Source organism: Temnothorax nylanderi, unplaced genomic scaffold, assembly GCF_030848795.1.
Source record: "Temnothorax nylanderi isolate EJ_2023f unplaced genomic scaffold, tnyl_v1.0 TNYL_tig0013_pilon, whole genome shotgun sequence".
In the NCBI taxonomy this organism is placed as follows: Eukaryota; Metazoa; Arthropoda; class Insecta; order Hymenoptera; family Formicidae; genus Temnothorax; species Temnothorax nylanderi.
The window spans coordinates 2,014,131-2,039,952 of NW_027249075.1; the positions used below are offsets into that span (position 1 = coordinate 2,014,131).

The 25,822-nt window shown below is 34.4% G+C and overlaps 5 protein-coding genes and 1 pseudogene across 5 annotated transcripts; 4 read left to right on the forward strand and 2 right to left on the reverse strand.

Moving 5' to 3' along the window:
• Window positions 1–789: 789 nt before the first annotated feature.
• Window positions 790–7,082, forward strand: Dre4 (SPT16 homolog, facilitates chromatin remodeling subunit dre4). The gene is made up of 17 exons (XM_071697878.1): window positions 790–1,213; window positions 1,315–1,419; window positions 1,771–1,935; window positions 2,024–2,176; window positions 2,260–2,406; window positions 2,496–2,765; window positions 2,868–4,154; window positions 4,302–4,484; window positions 4,592–4,723; window positions 4,801–4,970; window positions 5,062–5,245; window positions 5,324–5,402; window positions 5,491–5,653; window positions 5,732–5,818; window positions 5,920–5,985; window positions 6,049–6,159; window positions 6,256–7,082. The coding sequence occupies exons 1-17, from the start codon at window positions 1,145–1,147 to the stop codon at window positions 6,260–6,262; spliced, it is 3,378 nt and encodes a 1,125-aa protein (XP_071553979.1). The 5' UTR covers window positions 790–1,144; the 3' UTR covers window positions 6,263–7,082.
• Window positions 7,083–8,344: 1,262 nt separating this feature from the next.
• LOC139768048 (uncharacterized) lies at window positions 8,345–10,313 on the reverse strand. Its single transcript, XM_071697883.1, has 2 exons — window positions 9,620–10,313; window positions 8,345–8,836 (listed from the first exon to the last, which is right to left on the reverse strand). Exon 2 carries the CDS (start codon window positions 8,834–8,836, stop codon window positions 8,543–8,545), a length of 294 nt encoding a protein of 97 aa, XP_071553984.1. The 5' UTR covers window positions 9,620–10,313; the 3' UTR covers window positions 8,345–8,542.
• Window positions 10,314–10,454: 141 nt separating this feature from the next.
• On the reverse strand, window positions 10,455–25,809 carry LOC139768046 (allantoinase-like). Its single transcript, XM_071697879.1, has 11 exons — window positions 25,618–25,809; window positions 25,386–25,555; window positions 25,201–25,315; window positions 12,174–12,320; window positions 12,049–12,094; window positions 11,888–11,984; window positions 11,622–11,808; window positions 11,218–11,350; window positions 10,941–11,113; window positions 10,822–10,854; window positions 10,455–10,728 (listed from the first exon to the last, which is right to left on the reverse strand). Exons 1-11 carry the CDS (start codon window positions 25,771–25,773, stop codon window positions 10,576–10,578), a joined length of 1,410 nt encoding a protein of 469 aa, XP_071553980.1. The 5' UTR covers window positions 25,774–25,809; the 3' UTR covers window positions 10,455–10,575.
• LOC139768050 (odorant receptor 63a-like) lies at window positions 12,736–15,641 on the forward strand. Its single transcript, XM_071697885.1, has 9 exons — window positions 12,736–12,879; window positions 13,012–13,131; window positions 13,495–13,612; window positions 13,806–14,067; window positions 14,132–14,284; window positions 14,376–14,466; window positions 14,790–14,926; window positions 15,347–15,479; window positions 15,552–15,641. The coding sequence occupies exons 1-9, from the start codon at window positions 12,736–12,738 to the stop codon at window positions 15,600–15,602; spliced, it is 1,209 nt and encodes a 402-aa protein (XP_071553986.1). The 3' UTR covers window positions 15,603–15,641.
• On the forward strand, window positions 20,084–22,339 carry LOC139768051 (uncharacterized; annotated as a pseudogene).
• On the forward strand, window positions 22,895–25,187 carry LOC139768049 (odorant receptor Or2-like). Its single transcript, XM_071697884.1, has 9 exons — window positions 22,895–23,038; window positions 23,130–23,249; window positions 23,346–23,463; window positions 23,580–23,841; window positions 23,925–24,062; window positions 24,157–24,247; window positions 24,454–24,590; window positions 24,813–24,945; window positions 25,019–25,187. Exons 1-9 carry the CDS (start codon window positions 22,895–22,897, stop codon window positions 25,070–25,072), a joined length of 1,197 nt encoding a protein of 398 aa, XP_071553985.1. The 3' UTR covers window positions 25,073–25,187.
• Window positions 25,810–25,822: the final 13 nt, after the last annotated feature.

Here is a 25,822-nt window from a genome sequence, read left to right on the forward strand (position 1 = left end):
AATCATATGCAGATTGATTAACGTCCTACGCGATTCCCCGACATGTCAATAGAATATATTCAAACTACAAACTTTTGATTGTTCAACAAAATGTAAGTGTCCAAGTAATAAGTACATGTCGATTGAGCAAACCGCATGTCCCTGCGAAAAAACTCGGCCCTTTCCTCATTCGCTTTTCTTTATCGCGTCACCTTTTTCTTTCCACGACAGGGTACACGTCTCGTTGTTGCTTTCTTTTATCAAATCTGGACACGGTTGATCCTTCTCGGCCTCTTGTCCTTGTCCCTCATTCCTCAACTGCCACCACTTGACCAGTAACGGTTGTATAAGGAACCTCCATATTATTAGGATTACAGGAACCACAAAGCATGGCACGCACACCATTCCGCATCCAACTTATTTTTACGATCTAAAATTATAAAGAAAAGCAATATTTTTTTTGTTTATAGAGAGACAGAAAATGACGGATATCCAGCACCCGATTGCGTTCAGAAAGCCCCACGCGGATGGCCGACATTGACCTAGAGGGATAGGTGAAAAACGCTGGGCGTGCGCACGAGCAGTCATGACGTCATGACACTACGCATCGCTCGCGCTGGCGTTTCAAGTGATTCCGAGAGAGCCGGCGCTCGATTGGTCGTCGCGCGAGTCACGCATCGTTCCCTTGTTCCCTAGCGTTGTCGCGCGGTGTGGAGGGACGCTCCAGCCAATCGGCGCCTCGCTTTCACGGCGCTGCTGCGCGGGACGCGTTCCCCAATCCCCACTTCCCCGTGCGTGTGAGAGCGACGCGAGCGTCACGTCACGATTCGCGGCATCGTAGCGTTGCGTGTGTGGTGCGAGGTTTGGTTATAAATCCCGCCATCTCCGCGTTTGTGTGGTCGCACGAGCTTGCACGAGCTCACGGTGTCCGTCGCGCGGTCTCCGTCGGCGGTTGTACTCGCGAAATAAATCGATCTGTGTACCGGCGCGCGCGAATTCACCGAGAAAACCGGGAGGGAAGATGTGATAAACGCCGAGGGGCTACGTATACGCGTCTCCTGAATGTTTTGTTTCCCCCCGCCCGTTTACGACGCAGGCGTTGATTATAATTTCGCGTTGAAGGAAGCGAAGGTGTCCCGTCGAGTAAAAATCCACCGCCGAAATCATGGCAAACGTGTCTCTCGACAAGGACATGTTTTTCCGGCGCATGAAGCGCCTGTACGCCGCGTGGAAGGTAAGCGTGCCGGAAATCGCGTGCACGCGAAATCCCGGCACACAACACGCGCGCAACCGAGAACTGTTGCGTTATCTTATACAATCTTTTATTTTCAACAGGACGGCGAGGTCGGCACCGACGACAGTTTCAGTAAAATGGATTGTCTCCTTTCCGCCGTCGGCACTGACGAGGATATCGTTTACAGCAAATCCATAGCGTTACAGGTGTGTGTGTGTGTGTGTGTGTGTGTTTAAGAATTTGAAAGTTGAAAACTGAGAGGACTCTCCTCGCTATGAGTATCTTGTAAAATAGATGCAACATGTGTGCTAATTTCTCCAAGACTCTGGACATTTATTGTCCTTTGTGTATCTTGAATTATTTATTCACTCGAAAAGGACGTTACGTAATAAGATTTTATACTTAATATTTCTAGAAATTAATTTTCTAAGTATATATCACATTTGTCAAAGATATATCAATGACCGAAAATTAACGTACTGGAAATGTTCAATATAAGATAGACTGTTTTATTTTTATTGATTCAGAAATAAACGTATGAATGTGCTTTGTTTTAGACATGGCTGCTTAGTTACGAACTTACGGATACTATAATGTTATTGGCAGAGGATTCCATCAACTTCTTGGCCAGTAAGAAGAAAATTGAATTTCTGAGAAAGGTGGAAAATCAGAATTCCGAAGATACAGGAGTACCATCTGTGAAATTATTTGTGAGAGATCGGGTATGTATATTGCACAACTTGTGTCTAAGAACAATTTTATTATCGAAAACGTCAGTAGCATATTAAGGAGTACTTGAATATCTTACAGACTGATGAGGACAAGGCAAATTTTGGGAAACTCATTGAAGTGATGAAGCAAAGTAAAAAAGGCAAAACTTTGGGAGTGTTTTCGAAAGAAAATTACCCAGGTGCATTCATGGATGCATGGAGAGCTGCTTTAAAGAACGAATCTTTTGATACGGTGAGCAGGCAAAACGATAGAAAGTTTTACTGAATGTAGAAGTTGAAGAAGTGTAAAGTCTTTATCTTCGTGTGATTATACAGGTTGATGTAAGTGCTGCAGCTGCTTATGTCATGTGCCCAAAAGAAGACAGTGAGATAATTACTATAAAGAAAGCTTGTCTGATATCTGTGGACGTTTTCACCAAGTATCTTAAAGATCAGATAATGGAGATCATAGACTCGGATAAGGTATATTTTCTACAATTCTACATGAGCTGTATTTGTAAATGAAGACGGAATGTGGAGAGAAACATTGCAGTTATATGTCTCAATTTTAGAAAGTAAAACACTCAAAACTGGCAGAAGGTGTAGATACAGCTATCACAAATAAGAAGTATGTAACTGGAGTAGATATTACGCAGGTAGATATGTGTTACCCTGCAATTATACAAAGCGGTGGAAATTATTCGCTTAAATTTAGCGCTGTTAGTGACAAAAATACTGCTCTTCACTTTGGTGTTATTGTTTGTTCATTGGGAGCACGTTACAAATCCTACTGTTCTAACATTGTGAGAACTCTGTTGGTTAACCCCACAAAAGCAATTGAGGTATGTAGAAAATACAGAAACATTACAACAGATAAATATCTGTATTACTGAAATGAAATTACAGACATTTTAAATATTATAATTTATAATATATTGTTATAGGAAAATTATAATTTTTTGTTACAATTGGAAGAAGAGATCTTGAAAAAGTTAGTTGCGGGAACAAAAATAAGTGAGGTATATGAGGCTGGTATTAAATTTGTGAAAGATGAGAAACCAGAAATGTTAAACCATTTGACCAAGAATTTTGGATTTGCTATGGGCATTGAATTCAAGGAAAGTTCTTTGCTGTTGGGCCCGAAAATTCACGCAGTAGCTAAGAAGGGCATGGTATTTAATGTTAATGTGGGTCTTGCAAATCTTGCTAATCTAGACGCAACGGATAAAGAAGGAAAAACATACGCCATTTTCATAGGCGATACAGTTCTAGTGAACGAGGGACAACCCGCTACTAATTTAACGCCATCAAAGAAGAAGGTGAAAAATATAGGCATATATGTGAAAGATGAGGAAGATGAAGAAGAGGAGGGAAGCGGAAAAGAAAATGAGCGAAAGCCAGAGATCTTGGGACGTGGAAAAAGAACGGCCGTAATAGAATCTAAATTGAGAACAGAGCATAGTTCAGAAGAGAAGAGAAAGCAACATCAGAAAGAGTTAGCACAACAATTGAATGAAATTGCTAAGGCTCGATTGGCCCAGCAGTCCGGTGGTAAAGAACAGGAGAAGATACGTAAATCAACAGTATCGTACAAAAGTTTGAATCATATGCCACGCGAATCGGAAGTCAAGGAGTTGAAGTTATATGTGGATAAGAAATACGAAACTGTGATCTTACCCATTGCTGGTATTCCAGTACCTTACCACATATCAACAATTAAGAACATTTCACAGTCAGTAGAAGGAGATTATACGTACCTTAGAATAAACTTCTTTCATCCTGGCGCAACCATGGGACGAAACGAAGGTGGATCTTACCCTCAGCCTGATGCAACATTTGTTAAGGAGGTAACATATCGAAGCACAAATACCAAAGAGCCCGGCGAGATCTCCGCACCGTCGTCAAACCTGAATACAGCCTTTAGGCTAATTAAAGAAGTCCAGAAGAAGTTCAAAAATCGAGAGGCGGAAGAAAGAGAAAAGGAGGATCTTGTGAAGCAAGATACCTTAATATTATCACAGAATAAAGGCAATCCGAAGTTAAAGGACTTATATATTCGGCCGAATATTGTTACAAAAAGAATGACCGGTGGTTTAGAAGCGCACACGAACGGATTCCGCTATACTTCAGTCCGCGGCGATAAAGTGGACATTCTTTATAATAACATTAAGAACGCTTTCTTCCAGCCATGCGATGGTGAAATGATTATACTACTTCATTTCCATTTAAAGGTATGTATCATATTGTCATCTTAAACAAATATTTTTTAATATTTTATCATGTAAGAGTGATATTAATTTTTAATAAAGAATATGAATTGTATGTCTATATCGTCAATATGTAAGTACATATCTAAAAATATTTGTGTATTTTTTCAGCATGCTATTATGTTTGGTAAAAAGAAACATGTAGACGTGCAGTTCTATACCGAAGTTGGAGAAATTACTACAGATTTAGGTAAACATCAACATATGCATGATCGCGACGATCTCGCAGCTGAACAGTCGGAACGAGAACTGAGACATAAATTAAAAACCGCTTTTAGAAGCTTTTGTGAAAAGGTGTGTATAAATTTGACTTAATTAACTTATTGCTTATTGATTTACTATTATTATTGATTTTATATTTATTTATATTACTTAACGATACTTGTCTGCGTTGTATAAAGGTTGAAAGCATGACAAAGCAAGAGATAGAATTTGATACACCGTTTCGAGACTTGGGATTTCCTGGTGCACCATACAGGAGTACTGTCTTACTGCAACCAACTAGTGGATGTTTGGTTAATCTCACAGAATGGGTAATTCATCTTGATAAAACTAAGTTAATATTTTCAAGGCAAAGAGAATATTACATTAATATTATGTTCGATTTTAGCCTCCATTTGTCATTACCTTGGAAGATGTTGAATTGGTTCATTTTGAAAGAGTACAATTTCACTTAAAGAACTTTGACATGATTTTCGTTTTCAAAGATTATCATAGAAAGATAGCGATGGTAAACGCCATTCCTATGAACATGTTGGATCATGTCAAGGAATGGTTAAAGTAAGTGACATTGTTTAATGTGCAAAGTTGACAGTTTTTATATTAAACAGTATAATTTACATAATTATTAAATTTATAATTTCTTGTTTAGTTCGTGTGACATTCGATATTCGGAAGGTGTCCAGTCCTTGAATTGGGCAAAGATCATGAAGACTATAACAGATGATCCTGAAGGATTCTTTGAGAGCGGAGGATGGACATTCTTGGATCCAGAAAGTGATGCTGAAAATGAAGAAGTTGAAGATGAAGAAGAGGAAGAAGATGATGCATACGAGGTTCGAGATTTAGACAAATAAGATTTTCTGAAAACAGGACTGATAAATATATTTTATATGTATTTAATTTATTTACAGCCATCCGATTTCGAGACCGAGGAAGAATCTGATGATGATTCTGAATATTCCGAAGCTTCTGAAGATGATGATAGTGAAGGTTCTTTATTCGCAATTATTGTATTATTTTGTATTTATTTTCTAATTTATTCATTTTTCTTATGTATTTTTTACATTTTTTTAAGAAGAAGAGTTAGGCAGTTCTGAAGAATCGGGTAAAGATTGGTCGGATTTGGAAAGAGAAGCGGCCGAAGAGGACAAAGAAGGGGATATTCGTTATCGTGACGATTATAGTTCTAGCAAAAAGAAGAAAACGAACCGAAGACAAACCCCATCTCCTTCAAAAGATAGGTAGGCATAGATATATTTGATAATTCAATGTACTTATTGAATATTGACTTCAAATATCTATTCTTTGTTTCATATAAGACATAACTCTAAGCACAAGAGTTCCTCGAACTCAAAGAGTAAAAGTTCATCCAACAGTAAGGATAAACGATCACCGGACAAACACAGGTAAATATGATCCCTTATAGTTTACAAATAGTAGATATTTCCACGTAAAATAAATTTTCCTGTTGCAAAATTATATCGAGTTTTGTGCTTGATAATTAAAGAACGGATCGATCACGGAGTGGGGGCTCGCACAAGAAAGGGTCTCCTTCCAAATCATCCAAACACAGGTGATTACCGATAAGTTTTATGTTTTTAATGTTACTATAATTGAAATTGATTTGTTTGTTTAGTCCCAAAAAGAGTGATAAACACGATAAAAATAAGTCGCATTCTTCGTCCAGCGGCAAGAAACGTACTCGTGAACAGAGCTCGGAAAGAAGCAACCGATCTAAGAGATCTAAGTAAGTAATAACTAATAGATAGTAATATATAATAAATAGTACTCGCGTAATGATTTTAAGTACTTAGTTACATGTTTAACTATCAAATTTTTACAGGAAGTAAATGAAGGAGGTCTGCACGCTGAGAAAAGAGCACACAGGAAATTACTGCAAATACCATGCTGTTTCTAAGTAAAGCTTTCTTAAGATATAGCAATTTGTAAGAATAGTACATTTTCTTGCATTGAGTGAACAGAGCAGAAACGAATCAATTAATGTTATATTTTAAATAATTATTTTTTTTGCCGTTCGAGTATTTTACGTTCGTACGCACTTAGTTTATTGTAGTACGTAAAAACTTCACTTAAAACAATGATGTATTAATGTCCTCGTGTTTCTGATATTTGAGATTTCAAGTGTACATAATAAAATTTTGTATGAAGTCAAAATGTGTAGGGATGTATGCGTATTATATTTTAATTTTGTTTGTTATATTTCTTCAACAAAGTGTCGGGAAGGATATGGCTTTTCGTTTTTTGTAATTTGTGCACATTTAATATTAATATAGTTTCTAAGATTAAGTATATCTCATTCCATCTCTTATTCGCTAATATAAGAGGACTTGCATTATAAATATATGTCTCATAAGTTTTCCGTGACACATACAAGGTATAAAGACAAATGACTTAATGAGATAAATTTGGAGTATTTCTTGTTGTAAAGAAGTATTGGGGTTTAGAAAAGGATGTCTCATGGCTTGCCATGATATTTTAGAATATATGAAAGATACTCAAATTTGCATCAGTACTGATAAGAAATATAATATAGAACAGCATTAATATATAAGCATTTCCGATGGAGCTTAATTATTATGGATGGTAAAGAAAATATAACAATAGAAATGCAAGACAATGTACTACTAATAAATGCGATTCATCACGTTATATGGGTCCTGATAGAGTTTTTCTTGATGCTTACTAAAAATTTAAAATCTCTGCGTACTTTAAAGTGTTGTCATTGGATTTATAATTATAATACTTAATATTATTTGAGAAAACAATACGTCTTATATGACTTTTTGTATGCTTTGGTTACTCAGAGAGGTGGAAATACACTTGCAATTCCCCTCGTTGAGCCCATGCATTATGTGTGTACGCTGAGAAACGAGAGAATCATTGATTCGAAAGATGAAGAAAGCCGAAATGAATCGAAAATTGTTCAAAACTCATTTACATAGTTCTCAGATTTGTACTTTAACATAATAAAACCGTTTTTAAGTTATTTAACATTAATGTAAATGTAATTTGTGGTTTTTATATTCCAAAATGTATGTAATGTTGATACATAAAAGTGATTGTTTTTATTAAAACGCCCCACTTACTCGTGAACGAAATTCATCATTATTATACGATAGTGTTATAGACTTCTAGAAAAACATATGATCTGAGTACAATGTATGTGCGAGAAATTGCAGGAAAAAAAAAACGATACAAGAAACACTTATGGTAACTATTTTTTATTAAACTTTTGTAACAGATAGCATAAGATGATCAAACTGTATATTGTTATATAACTTTTCTAATAGATTTAACCCATTTACATACGCACGGCTGTATATATATATATGAAAGAAAGTGAAAGTACCACACAAAAAGTATGAATTGAGACCTTCCGTTCTCAATATAGATATGTATTATAATAATGAGACAATAAAATTAGCAGAGCAGAAAACGGAAAACGTGATCTCATAACCCCGTCGTCGTGTCTTGATTATGCTGAAATTTCCGATCTAGCTGTGTCATGTAATAAACGGCAGAACGGAAAAGCCATGTTCAGTAACACGGTGAATAGAGGTGAAAGTACGCTTCTTCGATGAGTAGTTCTGCAACTTTCTCTATGATATATCGCTAGCATACATAATTCAAACTAAGAGATCCTTACAAGAATACACGATTAATTTCACGATTTGCAAACTGCGCGTTTTGAGGAATGCCAATTTTAATGCTAAATAGTTTGTGACGCTATCACAAGACTAATGAAATTACGAGAGATAAGCACACAAAGTACTTTATTATAAAATACATTACGATATTTACTTCTTCACGTACTGCAAATTATATCGACGTCATCGATAAATTATTCTCTATCTATGAACGAATGTGTGAGACGTAATCACAAGCAGAAGATGATAAACACATATACAAGCTATTTTCTCATACATTTATTTATGAAAAGTAAAAATTCTTTCTACATCATAAAAAGAATTTTGTCAAACATAAAAGCAAGATACAAAAGCGAAGGAAATAGCTGTTCATAAATACTTTTCTACAAAGGCACTTAGAATATGATTATTTTTTACACGACGATGACGACAGATGACAACGGCAATGCAAGAGGAGAGAATTTAATTTCGACCTATTTGATCGATCTGGGTCTGAAGATTGTTCACCACTTCGGGTGGCACGTGTTCGCCCAGGATCTCGAAGAGATTGATCCTCTGGTCTCCGGGGATTGATTCGTAAGCGGCCAGTTCGATGCCCTCTTGGACCTTTTGTATGGTCGCATCCTTGGGGATGAGATAGGTGTTCTGAGCTTGCCGTATCGCCTCATTGCTAAAGATTTGCCCGTCTTTCTGTGGGTACGCCGTAATCACGCCCACCAGAAGCAACGTGGCTAGAACTACGGTGTGAAATCCCATCTGAAGAGAAATAAGATAGAAGATTATTAAACAACATTTATTTAATGAACGGTTAAAAAACATAAAATTCAAAGGCTTCGAAATATATGCAAGTAATTATAGGATGAAGACTTAAAAAAAACTATATGATATATATGATCTCTTGCAGAGAGTTTCGCAACTCTATGCATAATTCATCAGCTTCGCGTCACGCTCGGGACAAAAATTATGAAGCAATTTAAATATTACGTGAACGTAAGATTGTCATCGTGTAAAATGCGGAGGAACGAGATGCCAGTTGTTGGCGAGAGTTTTGTGTGTATCGAAAGTGATGTTCGAAGAGCGTTGGTCCGATCTCTCCTTAATGGTCGAGGTCGCGAAAATGGAACAGCGTTTACGGAGAATTTCGTTGCGCAAAATAAAAACTTGTGACCCGATATAACAACGGATATTCCGCGATAAAAATATTATTTTTATAGAAATTTATAGGCATGGTGTATATTGCGCGATATCAAAATTAATATTTCTGACTTGAATTTGGAGTTATAAAAATGTGAATATTAGTGAAGAGAGAAAGATGTGACACGTTAAAATTTTGTACGCTTATTTATTTTTTTCCTCATAAAACGTGTGGTTTGCACTTTAAGCGCAATAAAGCTTAAAAAGGTAAAAAATAGATAGAACTATAGTTGAGTAGCAATGAAATACTACATATACACAAAATTTGGTCGGAAATGAAGTTCGCTTTTTTTCTAAACAAGGAAACAATATGGGGTTCTTTACTATGTGGAGTGTGGTACTCACGTTGAAAATGCGTTTCACAATCGGCCACTCCGAAACGAAACTAAGCGCGCTGCAACGCGGGTTGCTTTTATACCGCAGATGCGTGGTGGCAGAAGAGCGGTGAATGCCACTCCCATCCTCCTCAAGGAAGACTCACCGTCCAAGCTTCAAACTATACGAATATTCGTTACATATTATGTATTTCAAGGAATGGAAAAAAGTCTTAAAGGAAAAATTATGAAGAAACATACAAAAGATAAAAAAGAAACAAAGATATAGAGAGAAAGAAATACAAGTGAAAAAATATAGTTACAGACATAAATATTTTCACTTGTATTTTTATATACTTATGTCATACGCAGATATCAGATAAAGACGATATAGAAATATTCTTACGTTTAATATTTTGTTTGTAATTCAATGTATCTTTTTGCAAGCATAGATTTATAATAACATTTTGGATATTGCATCGAAAACGTTTCATTGTTTATGCAAATCAAACTAGAGTAAATGCTTAGGAACAGTTGTCGCGAAAAATCGACGACGTAAAATCTTCGGGCCATTTCACTCGGTACGTTCTCGAGGAACGTCGTGCGACCTGCTATGAATATCGGTGCCCCATTGACCAATATACGACACAGACAAGATTTGCTGTTACCTGTATCGGCCGAAGAGTTTCACTTTTATGAATATATGTTTCTTTCTTGAGTTTTGAAATTGTTTCGCAACATCACCGTCGGCTATTTCTAATACTGGACGAGCAACATTTGTGTCTGTAAATACCAACTTTCGGCTGTTTAGAAGATACGAAGAAAAAGAGTTTGACTTACTTTTAATAATATAAAACAAGAGTTAATAATGTGAACAAATATTCTTCATAATTTATTATTTGTCTTATCTTTCTTTATTATTGACCATTCATATTAAAACGGAAACGAAGGAATAATAGATTCGTGAGCTACAAAACAAAATAGAGTTCATCGGGTTTCTATCGTTTGCAAGATATTTGCATTTAACAATAATTTCCCCGCAGGTTTATCGCAAATTTTTCCTTCTTTGAAAACAAATCGTCCCCTAAGGACGGTTGCAATCACTTTTCCAAATAGGACCTTTCCTTCATACGGAGTCAGCTGTAAAGTTAAATATTTTTAGCGAGATCTTTCGTGAAGAATTGTCATGTTTTTTATATTTTTAATCGGCCAGCTTATACCGCATTTACTTACTTTGTTCTTGTGGTGAATGTCACCTGCCTCGATCTGCGAAAATACGATACATTTTCTAATGATACTTATGTGGAATGCTCTCTACTTTTCAAATTAATACAATATACAGCAGAACTGACCTTAATAGATTCCTCTGGATTCCAAATAACGAAATCCGCGTCCATTCCAACTGATAAATCACCTTTACGCTCTTCGAGACCGCACAGCCTTGCGGGCTGACTGCTTAATAGCTTCGAGACATCGGAAAGTGGTATACTTCTCATTCTCGCGGCTGTCCATACCAGCGGTAATCCTATTTGTATTTTTGAAGAAATTCGTATCTATCTCTCTTTCTCTTCCTCTCCTACAATGATCTCATGCTCTCTATTCTCTGATAAATTTCATATAAATATATACCGAATTGCAATGAGGAGATTCCACCCCAAGCAGTCAGAAAATTTCCGCGAGTTTTCAATTCTGGCACGCAGGGAGAGTGATCCGAAACGATCATATCTATTGTTCCGCTTTTAACACCATGCCACAATTGTTCCTGTGAATATATCATATAAGATTGAAAATCGACTTACTAAGAATAAATTCCAGTCTCGCGATATTAAATGCCGAAGTCACTTAAAAGCTTGAAAATTTTGTTCGATTAAAATATATATCTCTGTGCATATTATATCGCGTAGTAAATTTTTTCAAATACTGTTTCAGAATATCTGAATTCCGATTATCGAAGCATAGATACATTACGATTGAAATTGTTAAATAGGAAGGACTTAGCTGGTTACAGGCAAAGGAAAGATTTGTCTAATTACTCGATTACTCTTTCCCCTGATCGGCGGGCAACACTTGAATTCAGTGGAACCTGCCGGTATCTCTTCCGCTGCTAGTGTCAGATAGTGATAACAGGTTTCCACGGTTAAAGGTGCACCACGAGCCTTCGTATCATTTACTAATGTCAAACATTCCGCGCTTGACAAATGCACTATGTGGCATCGAAAGCTTGAAAGTTTTATATAACATTATTTTTATACAAAATATCGAAACGAACGCCAAGTTTCTCTCTTTTTCTCTGACTTACTTATATTTTATACACCAATCACAAATTAATTTCACGGCATCAAGTTCCATGAGATCAGGACGAGCACGCAAGAAAGCGTCGTATAATTCTGGATTGCCTGAAAGTTTACGATACAAAAAAATTCGATGCCGCGAAAAGACGAAAGTTTTACTCGTACGTACCGGTTAGTCGATTCGTTTTTTCATTTCGCTCGTATTCTGCGTGAAACTGCAAATACATTTGCGATTAGTCGTCGCGAATAGATTTAACGAAAATGTAAACGCAATGCGTGATGTAATAGGTATACCGCCAGCACAGTCTTCGTAGGCAGCAGTTCCAAAAGAGTTTCCCTCACATCGTCCACGGAGACATGTGGAAATTCGTCGACTCCGCTCGGGCACAAGAAGCACTTAAAACCGACTACACCTGCGTCTATTAACGATCGCAACTCGTGCTATAAAAATTGCAAGAGATAATAGGGAGAATCAGTCATGGGAAGACTAGAGCGCAGGACGCTTCCTGTCTGTTACAGTTTTATCATATTTTCAGGTGACTCTCAATTACTACCTGTCGAGCCGATAGACTTTGCCACGTCGCGTCATGCAATGTTACTACAACACGTAAATGTTGCGATAGGAAAGATATTCCTGAAATGCTATTTCTCAGATAATGACTATAGTAATCCGAGACTAAGCCTACAGGACAGGTATCTTCTTACATTGGCAAGAGTAATTGGTATCCGCCAACATATTTCTGACATTTTGCAAGTTTGAACTTATGCCTCGACTTGCGTAGCAAAATTGTAATAAAAATCGACGAGCGTTTATTATTTGTGCCGCAGCTTTCAAGCGTGAAATAGATGCCGAGTCATGCTGGCGCATATCCAGCGAGAGTACAATATCAATAAAATATTTTTGTCGTGCTTAGGTCTCTGGCCGTTTCAAAGTAAACTCGCGAGAAGTCTGATACCGATTTGCTATCTCGCGATTGAAATAAGTTACTACCCACTCGAGGTAAACGTGTATCGGTTAATACATTTTAATCTGCAAGTCCGATTAGCATTTGAGAAATATTATTACGCTAAATACAATTTTTTATTGCATAAAATATTTTACGGACCGCTATTGTGTCAATACTGCGCTCAGGTATTGATGATATATGATCATTCTAAGGATACCCGATTGCTCTTCGACTGCGGTTATCAACTTGTTTTGTTAACTACCTTTGTCGCAAAACTGTTGAACGAGTTGTTGAATCACGATAAGGTAAGGACCTGAGCAGAATAGTTGACTTATAATTTTAAGATAATTTTAAGAATAATTTTAATGTTTTATGCTTTAAATCTTTGTTTTTAGTAACGCACAATATACTTCTTGTGTCTCAAGTCTTAAACGTGTGTATGAAGTGTCAATATTTGTAAGACTTGAGATACAAGATATGATATTGTGCGTTACTAAAAAGAAAGATTTAAATCATAAAACATTGTCTTAAAAGTCTTATAAGTCAGCCATTCTGCTCAGGCCCTAAATTTACAAAACAATCTTGCATGCTTTCCAAGTGACATTTTAATAAGATCCTTCTTTCGATTCGTCCTTAATTATTTTCGTAATTATTGTTACAATGGTCAGATTCAAAGTTTATACGAGACTATGGACAACCATTGGAATATATTTAAAAGTGAATCGGAACTTCGAATTCTTAAAGATTATTCCACCATATCACGGAAATTTACAATATTTTACGCGTGTGAGTATGTCATGTTGCAAAATAAATATACGAATGACTATAGATACGAGTAATTTAGCTAGTAATTTCATTCTAATATATATGTATAAGCATTTAATAAAGAAATTCCGCACGAAGCGAGTTTTCCGTGTACATATAACTTTTATCCAGAAATTAACAAACACACAAGAACATGCTTCTTATAATTTCATAGTGATGATGTACTCTATGGTAACAGTATTTATATTAATCCCATTAACACCGGTTTTCCTCGACATTATACGGCCTCTTAATGAATCACGTCCACGACTCTTCGCGGTCGTTGTAGAATTGAGGATAGATCAAGAGAAATACTATACACCGGTTTTTTGTTACAATATCAGTATAATAGTGTTGGGCGTAATTATCATGGTTGGTGTCGATTCTATTTACGTCGTTTGCACTGCTCATGCTTGCGGTTTATTCTCCATCATCAGGTACGTACATTTACACGAGACTTAAAATCTTGTGAAATACAAATGGGAATATTCTACTTCACAGTCAGCAATTCGAGGAGGTACTATCAAAGTTGGATATCGCAAAACAAGTTAGCAAATATGAACGTTGCTTGAACGAGAAATTCGAATTGTCGAGCGAAAAAGAAATATATCAGCAATATATAATATGCTTGAAAAAATATCAGCTTGCTTTAGAGTAAGTTTTTCCGAATAATCTTTACAATCATTGTCCTGTACACAACATTAACCTACATTAAAATATAATATATACTACTGTTGTCTCATAGGTTTGTCAATATATTAAATTCAATATATCAAGTCATTGCATTATTTCTATTATTGTTGAATGGTATAACTATAAGTCTGGTTGGAATTCGAGTAAGTTTTATATAATTATTTATATTACATATAAAACATGACACATATACGTTGTGAGTTATAATATAATATAAGAGTATGATCGAAAAATAAATATTTCGACAAAAAATAAAGGTTCTTCGTAAAGAATGTTTCCAATTATCCGCTATTTTATCTCTCTCTCGATGTCATTAAGTCATAGTTGCTTTCCTTTGAAATGTTAATGCTGTCATGTATAATAAGAGTCTTAATCGAAATTATATATATATATTATTTTGAAGATTACATTATATTTCACACAGATATTATATTTCACACAATATAAAAATATTGATTTATTATAGGTCGTTTACATATTAGATCAATTGAAAGAAGTAGCGAGATTTGGTTTTATAATTATTGGCATGTTATTACAACTCATGATTATTTGTTATTCTGGTCAAAAGCTAATGGACGAAAGTCAGAATGTATTCTATCAAGCGTAAGAATAATTTTATTTCAATTACTTTCGTATATATATGAAATATATGCGATATAATAATTATGGCCTGGAAATAATCTATTTCAAATTATAAGTTTCTATTATATTCTTCTAAGATTTATAAGGCTTCTAAGATTTATAAAACAACTTTTAATTTTTTTTTGCAATTATAATCATACAATATTTTTTGTAATGTCAATCAATATAAATGAGATTTTTTTAAAAACAAAAAATAATAAATTTTACTTTGCTTTAAAAAGTTAGATTGCGATTTATAATGTTTACTTGTCTGCATTAAATAAAAAGATATACAAATAATTTTAATATTTCACTGAAATAAAACATTTTTTGAGAAAATTCTCTCTCTCTCTCTCTTACGTGAATAAATTCGTATATTTATTCTGTCGTATATGTATTCAGGTACGCTGTGAAATGGTATAAATTCTCACCGAGACTGAAGTCGCTGTTAATTATAACTCTTTATAGAAGTATTATCCCCTCTGGTTTAACAGCAGGCAACATGGTTCCATTGTCAATGGCGACTTACGCTACGGTAAGAAAGAAAATCTACAAATTGATATTGCAATGTATAGAAAATAATTTGTGCATCTGTATATGATTAAAGGTGGTACGGGCGGCCTTATCTTACTTTACGACATTTTTATCATTCAAATAATAGTTATTTGGTATTACGTTTATCTCATATTGTTAGATCTTTATGGATCGTGTTGTGAAACTGCCGAGTAACCATACTCTATACGTAGACTCCACTTAAGCACTTAAAATCGATTGCACCTGCGCTTACTAGAAGTTATAGCTCACGCTAAAAATTGTAAGCGAAAAGTGAAATTGATCAATAAAACGATGAGACAAGCACGCGATGTCTGTTGTCATTCTCACTATTATTACTCGCATAGCATCTTTACTGCGTTACCATCATTTTGTATATATAAGCGGTATGAAAAAGATATGTTGTAAATGCTACCTGGTATACACGTTGCTGCGGTCTATTTTCTAAGCTATTATTCTCTCATTTTTGAAGAAATAGCTACTTCGTGCTGAACGGTGTTGTTGACAACCCGTAATTTTATATCTCTGGAAATTTGGACTTGACAAAGGATTGACGGCACGTGCAGCACATGTCAGTTCTATCGTAGCACTCAAACGGAAAGTAGGATATCATGCTGGCGCATGTTTTACGAGAGCATAATCTCAATAAGATATTATTGTCATATTTGGGTCTCTGGCCGTTTCAAAATAAACTCGCAAGAAGTTTGTTACCGATATCCTATCTTGTGCTTCAAATGACTTGCTATCCCTTGGTGGTAATACGTTAACACAGTTTTATTTGCACGAAAACGATTAATATTTTAAAAGTGTTAATTCTAAATATTTTTTTGACATATAACATACCTTATGAGTTATAATTAATGTTACACTTAGATAATAATGTTGTATGATCATTGGGAAAACCCACGATTGGTTTTCGAGTGTTGCTCTCAAATTGTCTTATTAACCACTTTTGTCGCAAAGTTAACTAATGACTTTTGGAACCACGACAAGGTATGTGCACGGAGGAAATCACTCGCTTATTTATATTTTTTAATTATTATTACAATAAGAATTTTTTTATATTTTTCTTTTGTCAGACTCGACAATTATGTGAAGCCATGGAGAAACATTGGAGTACATTTACAAGTGAATTTGAAATGCGTGTTCTTAAAGATTATTCTCTCATATCTCGAAAATTTACAATATTTTACTCGAGTGAGTAATTGCAAAGGATATAGATTAGCGATATTTATTATGAAATACATGCAGATTAAAAAAGAAACTTCGTAAAACATTTTTGTTGACAAAACAATTCTATCGATAAAATATCTGTATAATTAACAAAGAATCAATTTCAATCTTCTTAATTATATACTAATTGTATAATTATATATTAATTAAATACAAATATATATACATACATATACCAAAAATATATCTTTCATAAAATTGCAGTAATAATGTTCTCCATGATAGCAATATTTTTAATGGTTCCATTAACACCGATATTACTCGATATCATACGGCCCCTTAATGAATCGCGGCCGCGATTCTTCGCGGTTTCTATAGAATGGAGAATAGATAAGGACAAGTATTTCGTACCGATTTTCTGTTATAACATGAGTATAATCGTGACAGGTACAATTATCATGGTTGGCATCGATACTATGCATGTCACCTGTACCGTTCACGCTTGTAGTTTATTCTCGATCATTAGGTATGCACAAAAATAATTTTCTTCTTATAATTCTATCGCAAAAGGTAAAAAAGCGTCATAAAAATTACATTTCACAGTCAGCAATTAGAGAAGGTAATATCAAAACTGGGCATCGACAAATTAAGCGAGCAAGTGACATACCAGGAATATGTCATATGTTTAAGAAAGTACCAACTCGCTTTAGAGTAAAGAATTTCTTTCGATCTTTCCACAATTCGCAAAAATATATTATCTATAATATTATCGTTTCATTAGGTTTGTCGACGTATTGAATTTGATGTATCGAACAGTGGCATTAATTATGCTATTGATGACTGGTGCGATTATAAGTCTGGTTGGAGTTCGAGTAAGCATTTGGATGTATTTTTTATAGAAAAAAGAAAAAATTAACATTATTATCAAAATCTTTCACATACCTATATATACATATAATTCTGTGTTATATCTCTATATGTTGTAGATCGTATATGTATTAAATCAGTTAGAAGAAGTAATGAGATTTGGCCTTGTAATCATAGGCATGTTAATGCAGCTTCTGATCCTATGTTATTCTGGTCAAAAGCTAATGGACGAAAGTCAGAATGTATTCTATCGAGCGTAAGAATTTTTTTATTTTGATACTTTGAGCCAAAAGTTTACTAGGTAAATGCAGGTAATTATAATTCCCGTAGAATGTTGTGATCGCTGTATATATTTTTATACATATTATAAAATTTGGGGAAAAATAAAATATTCCTTGCTGAAAAAGATACTTAATAATCTCTTTATAAATATCTTATAAATTATCTATTATATTTTAAAATTGACATAAACCACGAGTTTAATTTTTGTTTATGGTAGAACTAATACAAAATTTTTGTTTTTAATATTGTGAATAAAATACATATATGTAAATATATAAATATAGCATTATTTTAAATACCCATTTTATACAATAGATTTTTCCTTGAAAATTTAATTTATAATTTGCAATACTTACTTGCTTCTATTCTAGAAGAAAAAAATTTTAATTTCTTAATCAGATATAATTACTGACAAAAATATTATGTGAACGGATTCTCTTAAATTTATATCTACAGATATGCTGCAAAATGGTATAAATTCTCACCAAGATTAAAATCGCTCTTGATTATAACTCTTTACAGAAGCTTTATACCGTGTGGTTTAACAGCTGGTAACATATTTTCATTATCAATGGCGACTTATGCTACAGTAAGTACGAAAATCTTCAATTTTTATTTGTGATATACAGACAATTTATGATAGAAGAAAATTTATGCTCACATCTGTATTTGATTTAAGGTGGTACGGACGGGCATATCCTACTTCACGACATTCTTATCACTTAAAGATTAAGTAGCTCCATACATTTTGTAGTTATTTCTTAATTCTACCAGAATTAAGTTTGAGCGATTGTGTTATAATTTTGTCAAGTGTTCCGATTGGGAACACCTTAGATTTCGCTTAGACACAAAAAACACTTTAAAATCGATTGCATCTACATTTATTCACTGGCACATTTCATGCTAATAATGTAGGTAAATGAAATATGTAATTGAAATATGGATTCTCAAAACAGATTATCATTCATTTCCTCCTTTATTCATAATCATTAATTTTCAATCAATCTTTTCTGAAATCAATACCTATCTAAAATAAAAATGAGAGTTTTGGGAATCGAATCTAAGACTCACCGACTATTAACCCTTCGTGCGCCTGATTGAGTTTGACAGACCCACTAGGGTGCTTTGGAAGAAATAACTTCGTAATCGGGAACGCTGGTGGCCTGAGTGTTTTATAGCTGCTGTTTACATGTCGTGCTCGCACTATTTTATAAGTTCACGAAAACATAAAATAAATAATACTTTCGATAAAAATTTGATATTATGATTATACCAGGATATACTTATTTTCAAACTTTCGGGTCTGTCAAACTCACCAGGCGCACCGCGTTAAAAAATTCACCAGACGCACGGAAGACCAATCGATCACTCTCACAATCTTCCCATAATTTCGTATTTGTGACTGTAAAAATTGATCAGTAAAATGACAATACAGGGCACCAAACGCCCGTTTTCATTCTTATGAATAAATAATGAATTGTGCAATGCATGACACTGTTAGAGCGTCACGCAGTGTTATTATTTTGTGTATATAAGGGTAGGAACGTTACGCAGTGTGTTATTATGTAAGTGTCCAGCTGGAAAAGATACTTTCCACGAGCTTTTTGAAACACAAGAATAGGAAATAGGAGAATGACAGTTTAGTATTTTAAGATAGTTATATCGCTACGGTAGCTACATCGTACTAACGATTCTTGACATCCTATAATTTCATACTGCTGGAAAACTTGATCTTAAAAAAAAAAAAACGGTGGCACATACCATGGGTGTCATTTGTATCGTAACGCTCAAGCAGCAATATCATGCTGGTGCATATTTTACGAGAGTACAATGTCAATAAAATATTATTGTCACACTTGGGCCTTTGGCCATTCCAAAATAAATTCGTCAGAAATGTGTTACCGATTTTATATCTTGTGATACTGATGAGTATCTTTCTATTGCAGGTAATAATACATTTTTAACTGCATGAATCCGAGTAGGGCATAAAATGTGTCATTACAAATATTCCTTTTTACACGTAATATATACTTAATAACTTGAAACAATTAATATTACGCTTAGGTATTAGCACTATGTGATCGATGGGGAAATATACAAGTGGTTTTTGAAATTTGTCATCACATTGTCTCAGTAATCATATTCGTTGTTAAGCTATTCAATGAGTTTTGGAACCATGACAAGGTATGTATACGAATTACATCATTGATTTATTTATATCTTACTTTTAATTATTATTTTAACGGAATTATTTGTTACGGTCAGATACGATATTTATACGAAGCGATGGAAAACCACTGGAATATATTTACAAGCGAAATTGAAATTCGTATTCTTAAAGACTATTCTATGCTAACGCGAAAATGTATAATAACTTATTCGAGTGAGTACATGCAAAAATTATACAGATAAGTTAGTACTACCTATACATTCAAAAACATAGATATTAATGTAATAAAGAACTTCGTAAAAGATTTCTTTTGTTGATAAAATTGCACCAACAAAATATTCATACAATTTTTGCCAAGAATATCAATTTTAATCTTTTTAATACATTTACATATTTATAAATTATGAATAAATATATATTTAATATGTTTATAAATTGTGTGTATAATTCATAAATACATACATATATATTGTATTATTTATAAATATACAAAGCACATAAAATATACAAAAATATGTTTTTCATGAAATTGCAGTTATGATATACGTCTCAACAGTACTATTTGTGATGGTTCCATTTAAACCGATATTACTCGATATCATACGGCCTCTTAATTAGTCACGACCGCGAGTATTCGCGATTTCTGAAATAGAATGGAGAATGGATAAGGACAAGTATTTCGTACCGATGTTTTGCTTTAGCACATCTGCAGTTGTAATGGGTATAACTGTTTCGGTTGGTATCGACAGTATATATATTACTCGTACCGTTCACGCTTGTAGTTTATTCTCGATCATTAGGTACGTACACAAATAACTCTTTTCTTTTGATTCTATCGCGAAAAACCGTAAGAATTTTATTCCATAGTCATCAGTTTGAGAAAGTGACATCAAAACCGGATATTATGAAAATTAGCAAACGCGGATGCTGCATGAATGTATTATCCAAATCAACAAGCGAGGAAATGATATACCAGAAATATGTTATATGTTTAAGGAAATATCAACTTGCTTTAGAGTAAATAGTTTTTTTAATAATCTTGTCACAGTATAATTGTATTTGTAATAGGTATATCTTCGTAATATATTAATATATATTATTATTCTGTAGGTTTGTCAATGTACTGAATTCAATGTATCGAATAATGGCATTAATCTCGTTATTATATCTTACTGCAATCATCAGTCTGACTGGAATCCAAGTAAATATTATAGGCATTATTTACTTTTTGTAGAGAAAAAAAAATTAACATTGCTCTAATAATAAATATTAAAATTTTAACAAATATTAAAAAATACATTATATAATGCAATGCATTTTATGTACTGTAGATGGCATATGAATTAAATCAATTAGAAGAAGTAATCAAATTTAGCTTTGTAATCATAAGCATATTACTGCAGCTCATGGTTTTATGTTATCCTGGTCAACAGTTGTTAAATGAAAGTCAAAATGTGTTTTACCAAATGTAAGAATTTCTCTATTTGAGTTGATGATTGCGCTCGCGCGCTCGTATGTGTGTGTCATATATTTATTATTAATGCTGGTGGTATTAGCAATTCCAAACGCAAAATGTTAATTGTCACATATATATTTTATGCGTATTTTAAAAAATATATTTTCTGTTCAAAAGAGAGAGAGAGTGAGTGAGTGAGAGAGAGAGGGAGAGAGAGAGAGAGAGAGAGAGACAGAGTTTTTAATATTTTGTTTATAAATCTATTATATTTCAAAATCGATAGAGTCTGGTATCTTTTCTTATAGCAGAATCTTAGTGCAAAGTTTTTACTTCTTCATATCATGAACTATAACGCAGTCTCAAGCTGAAGCTAGAATAGTACAATCATATATAATTAATTTGATAATTATTTTAATATAATAGTGATGTGCTAATAATTATCTTTAAAATCGCTACAAAGGATTTATTGCTGATATTGAAAAATATCACCCTAGCCAGGGTAGCCCAGCCATATTTCTATTTATTAGTTTATTATTCACATAGCGGTCAAGCTCACACTTAATTGTTTAATGTTTAATTTTTTAATCGGATGTAATTATCCATGAAATTCTTATATGAACGAATTCTTAAATTTTATATAAACTACATTTACAGATATGCTGTGGAGTGGTATACATTCTCACCGAGATTAAAATCGCTGATGATTATAAGTCTTCATAGAAGTTTTATACCTTGCGGTTTAACAGCTGGTAACATAATTCCATTATCAATGATGACCGCTGGTTCAGTAAGTATGGGATCTTGAATTTTTACATTTGCGATGCACATCAAACAACTTATCCGTACATCTGTATTTTATTCAAGGTGATGCGAACAGGCGTATCCTACTTCATGACATTCTTGTCACTCAAAAATTAGTTAGTTTCGTACATTTTGTAGTCCTTTTTTAATCCTGCTAAAAGCTTTGCATAATCTTTGAGTGATTGTCGTTCGTGTTGATAGGAAACTGCTTCGATTTTGCTTATCAAAAAGCACTTTAAAATCCACATTTATTACCACATTTGCGATTCTAACGGTCGCAATTCGTGCTAACAACTGTGAGCGTAGAAAAGGCATCTGATCAATAAAACAATGAGACAGGGCATAGGATGTGCGTTCTCACTCTCGCGTTATTACTCGCGTCTTTACCGCGTCACGCGATATCATTATACTAGTATGTGATATGCTGAAAAAAATATGCGATAAACACTACTTGGAATATGAGAAAGGGAGAATGTCAGTTGATATAGTAATACGATGTCATGGCGGAAACAGCTACTTTGCGCTGACGATTTTTGACATTCCGTAATTTCTGACAGCTTGGACGTAACAAAGGGTCGATGGCACATTGTATATAGCACGCGACCGCGCGTCATTCGTATCGTAGCTGTTAAACGGGAAACGAAATATCATGTTGGTGCATGTTCTACGAGAATACAATTTCAATAAAATATTATTGTCACGCTTAGGTCTTTGGCCGTTCCAAAGTAAGCTCGTGAGAAATTCGTTACCGATGTTTTGTCTTATATTTGAAATAAGTTATTATCCGTTCGAGGTAATGTGCATCGATCAATGTTCAGACAATTTTGTACAATATAACTGTCTTGCCACATGTGTTTCGGTTTAAAACTTGACGTTACACGTAGATTTTAATGTTGTACGATCATCGAGACGATGCGCAAATGGTTTTTGAAGGTTGCTATCAATTTGTCATATCAACCGCCTTTATAGTAAGGCTGTGGAATGAGATTTGGAATCGCGACAAGGTATATTTTTTAAACAATATATATGTGCATCACCTACATCTCTTTAATCACTGTCTCAATATAATTTTTATCGATATATTCTACTGTTGCGACCAGTTCCGTCGTTTATACGAAGCCATGAACGATCATTGGGATATATTTACGAATGAATTAGAAATTCGTGTTTTAAAAAATTATTCCGTCATATCGCGGAAATTTACGATATTTTACTCGAGTGAGTACACAATAGTATTGCGCAATAGAATAAGCGGCGAGAATAACGATAATTACGAAATATGAGACGCGTTTAAGATTATTAATGCGGAAAATATGTCTTTCACGAAATTGCAGCTATGATGTACCTTTTAAGTTCAATGTTCGTAATAATCCCGTTGACACCGACGTTCCTAGATATCGTGTTGCCTCTCAACGAGTCGCGTCCACGAATCTTAGCGATCGACGTTGAATTTAGAGTAGATACGGACGAGTACTTTGTGCCGATTTTTTGTTACACTACTGCTATAATTTTGGTGGGTATAAGCATAATGGTGGGTGCCGATACAATGCATTTCACGTGTACCACTCATGCATGTAGTTTATTCTCAATTATCGGGTAAGTGTATCGCAGGCAATGCATTACGATAGGTACTGGGTCATTTTGAGAAATACCTCGTAAGAATCATAAGTATTTCGCAGTGAGCAAATTGAACAGATTACGTCGACGCAACACACGCGAAAATGCGAATGTGGCTCGAAAGAGCATGAATGGTCGAAAGAGCAGGTGATATATCAGAAATATGTTACGTGCTTAAAAAAATATCAACTCGCATTAAAGTAAGTCAAGTTTTCTCGAGTCGTTCTTATATTTTGTATATATATAATAAGTTACTTTTTACTAAAATTGCTTTTCTATCATTGTGATTCACAGGTTTGTCGATATATTGAATTCGACGCATCAAACGGTTGCAGTATTCTTCTTGCTGTTGATTGGTGCAACTTTAAGTCTGATTGGAGTTCGAGTAAAAATTAAATAATTACTTTTCAACAAAATGTATCATAGAAAAGTAAAAATAAATAGTACAGACGTATCTTTTTAATGAATTCCAAATAAAATAAATCTTATTGAATTTTATATAAAATATATTAGATGCAGAAAAATGATATTCTAATAGTGAAATTATTATATTATTACGCAAATTTCTTGAAAACTCTTGATGCATTATAGATTGTCTATGTATTAGACCAGCTCGAAGAAATGGCCAGATTTACGTTTATAATTATGGGAGCGTTATTACAACTGATGATCATGTGTTATTCCGGTCAGAAATTAATGGACGAAAGCCAGAATGTATTCCATCGAGCGTAATAATTATTCAACATTCTTAAATATATTTAAATAGTGCACTTCAGAATATAATTTTGTTAAAACAATATTTCAGATAATAGATTCAATTTTAATTTTAATAAATCGAGCTTTAATTGTTAATATTTTTTCGTCCGTAAGTGAAAAAATACGGAATAATTTTAAAGTAAAATTCGCCGAAATCTCGTGTGCCTATATTTTAAAACTCAATTTTTTTTCAGATACGCAGCGGAATGGTATTTATTCTCACCGAGATTAAAATCGCTGCTAATTATAACTCTTTACAGAAGTTTCGTACCGTGCAGTTTAACTGCAGGTAAATTATTTCCGTTATCAATGTCGACTTATGCCGCGGTAAGTATATAAGATTTCGTTAATTTATACGCATTTGTGGAAAAGACTTACGCATTTTGGTATTCGATTCAAGGTGGTACGAGCAGGCATGTCTTATTTCACAGCATTTTTGTCGTTTAAAGATTAATTTATCCGAATTTCCAGTCAAACAAAGATAGGAGAACCTTAGGCTAGTATCCCGTTATTCTTCGAAGATAATTTTATACATGTTCATGTGTATTAAATATATTTATTTAAAAATTTGCGAAAACGTACCTGATTCCCTGGTATCACCCCGCCCCAGAAGGCAACGTCCACAAATATTTTCGCGTACGCTTCCCTCGCTTTAGCTTTGAGATTATCCAAAGTGGTGGTGGGCGGAATAGAATTCCTACAACATGAGACAGATATGTATACGTCGGAATGTAATTTCAGACGTATAGGAGAACATAGATTATTACAAAGGCATATCCGCGATCGTGGTGACGCCGCCAGCCGCGGCCGCACGTGTAGCGGTGTGAAATCCTTCCCATTCGGTTCTTCCGGGCTCATTTACATGCACGTGGGAGTCTATTATTCCAGGCATTAGCACTAACGAGCCGCAATCGTTAAACGGAATGCCGGGATATTTCTGAAACGCACGTCGAAATTTGCATTTCGTCCCCTGTCTCGAACGATTTATGCGAGATTTACCTGTGATAAATATCGTACAACGTCTTCACCGGTGTCGTATGATATTTCCTGGATTTTTCCATCGCTTACGACCAATGTGGCCGGTCGGACGTTATTTGCGAAGACCGCTCTTTGAGACACGAAAGCGCAGATTCGTGAATCTTCGTGAAAACGCATGTTTGAGCGCGCACCGTCGAGCAATAACTGCGATTGCCACGCGTAATTC

Bases quoted from the DNA above. Each gene is read 5' to 3' on its own strand.
- Dre4 (XM_071697878.1), top strand. From the start codon at position 1,145: ATGGCAAACGTGTCTCTCGACAAGGACATGTTTTTCCGGCGCATGAAG. The intron at 1,936-2,023 runs GTATGTATATTG...AATATCTTACAG, and splicing joins AATTATTTGTGAGAGATCGG to ACTGATGAGGACAAGGCAAA. The intron at 5,403-5,490 runs GTTCTTTATTCG...TTTTTTAAGAAG, and splicing joins TGAAGATGATGATAGTGAAG to AAGAGTTAGGCAGTTCTGAA.
- LOC139768048 (XM_071697883.1), bottom strand. From the start codon at position 8,836: ATGGGATTTCACACCGTAGTTCTAGCCACGTTGCTTCTGGTGGGCGTG.
- LOC139768050 (XM_071697885.1), top strand. From the start codon at position 12,736: ATGCTGGCGCATATCCAGCGAGAGTACAATATCAATAAAATATTTTTG. The intron at 13,132-13,494 runs GTAAGGACCTGA...TACAATGGTCAG, and splicing joins AGTTGTTGAATCACGATAAG to ATTCAAAGTTTATACGAGAC. The intron at 14,927-15,346 runs GTAAGAATAATT...ATATGTATTCAG, and splicing joins CAGAATGTATTCTATCAAGC to GTACGCTGTGAAATGGTATA.
- LOC139768049 (XM_071697884.1), top strand. From the start codon at position 22,895: ATGTTGGTGCATGTTCTACGAGAATACAATTTCAATAAAATATTATTG. The intron at 24,248-24,453 runs GTAAAAATTAAA...GATGCATTATAG, and splicing joins TAAGTCTGATTGGAGTTCGA to ATTGTCTATGTATTAGACCA. The intron at 24,591-24,812 runs GTAATAATTATT...ATTTTTTTTCAG, and splicing joins CAGAATGTATTCCATCGAGC to ATACGCAGCGGAATGGTATT.
- LOC139768046 (XM_071697879.1), bottom strand. From the start codon at position 25,773: ATGCGTTTTCACGAAGATTCACGAATCTGCGCTTTCGTGTCTCAAAGA. The intron at 11,985-12,048 runs GTACGTACGAGT...GTAAACTTTCAG, and splicing joins AAAAACGAATCGACTAACCG to GCAATCCAGAATTATACGAC. The intron at 11,114-11,217 runs GTATATATTTAT...AAATACAAATAG, and splicing joins AATCTCCTCATTGCAATTCG to GATTACCGCTGGTATGGACA.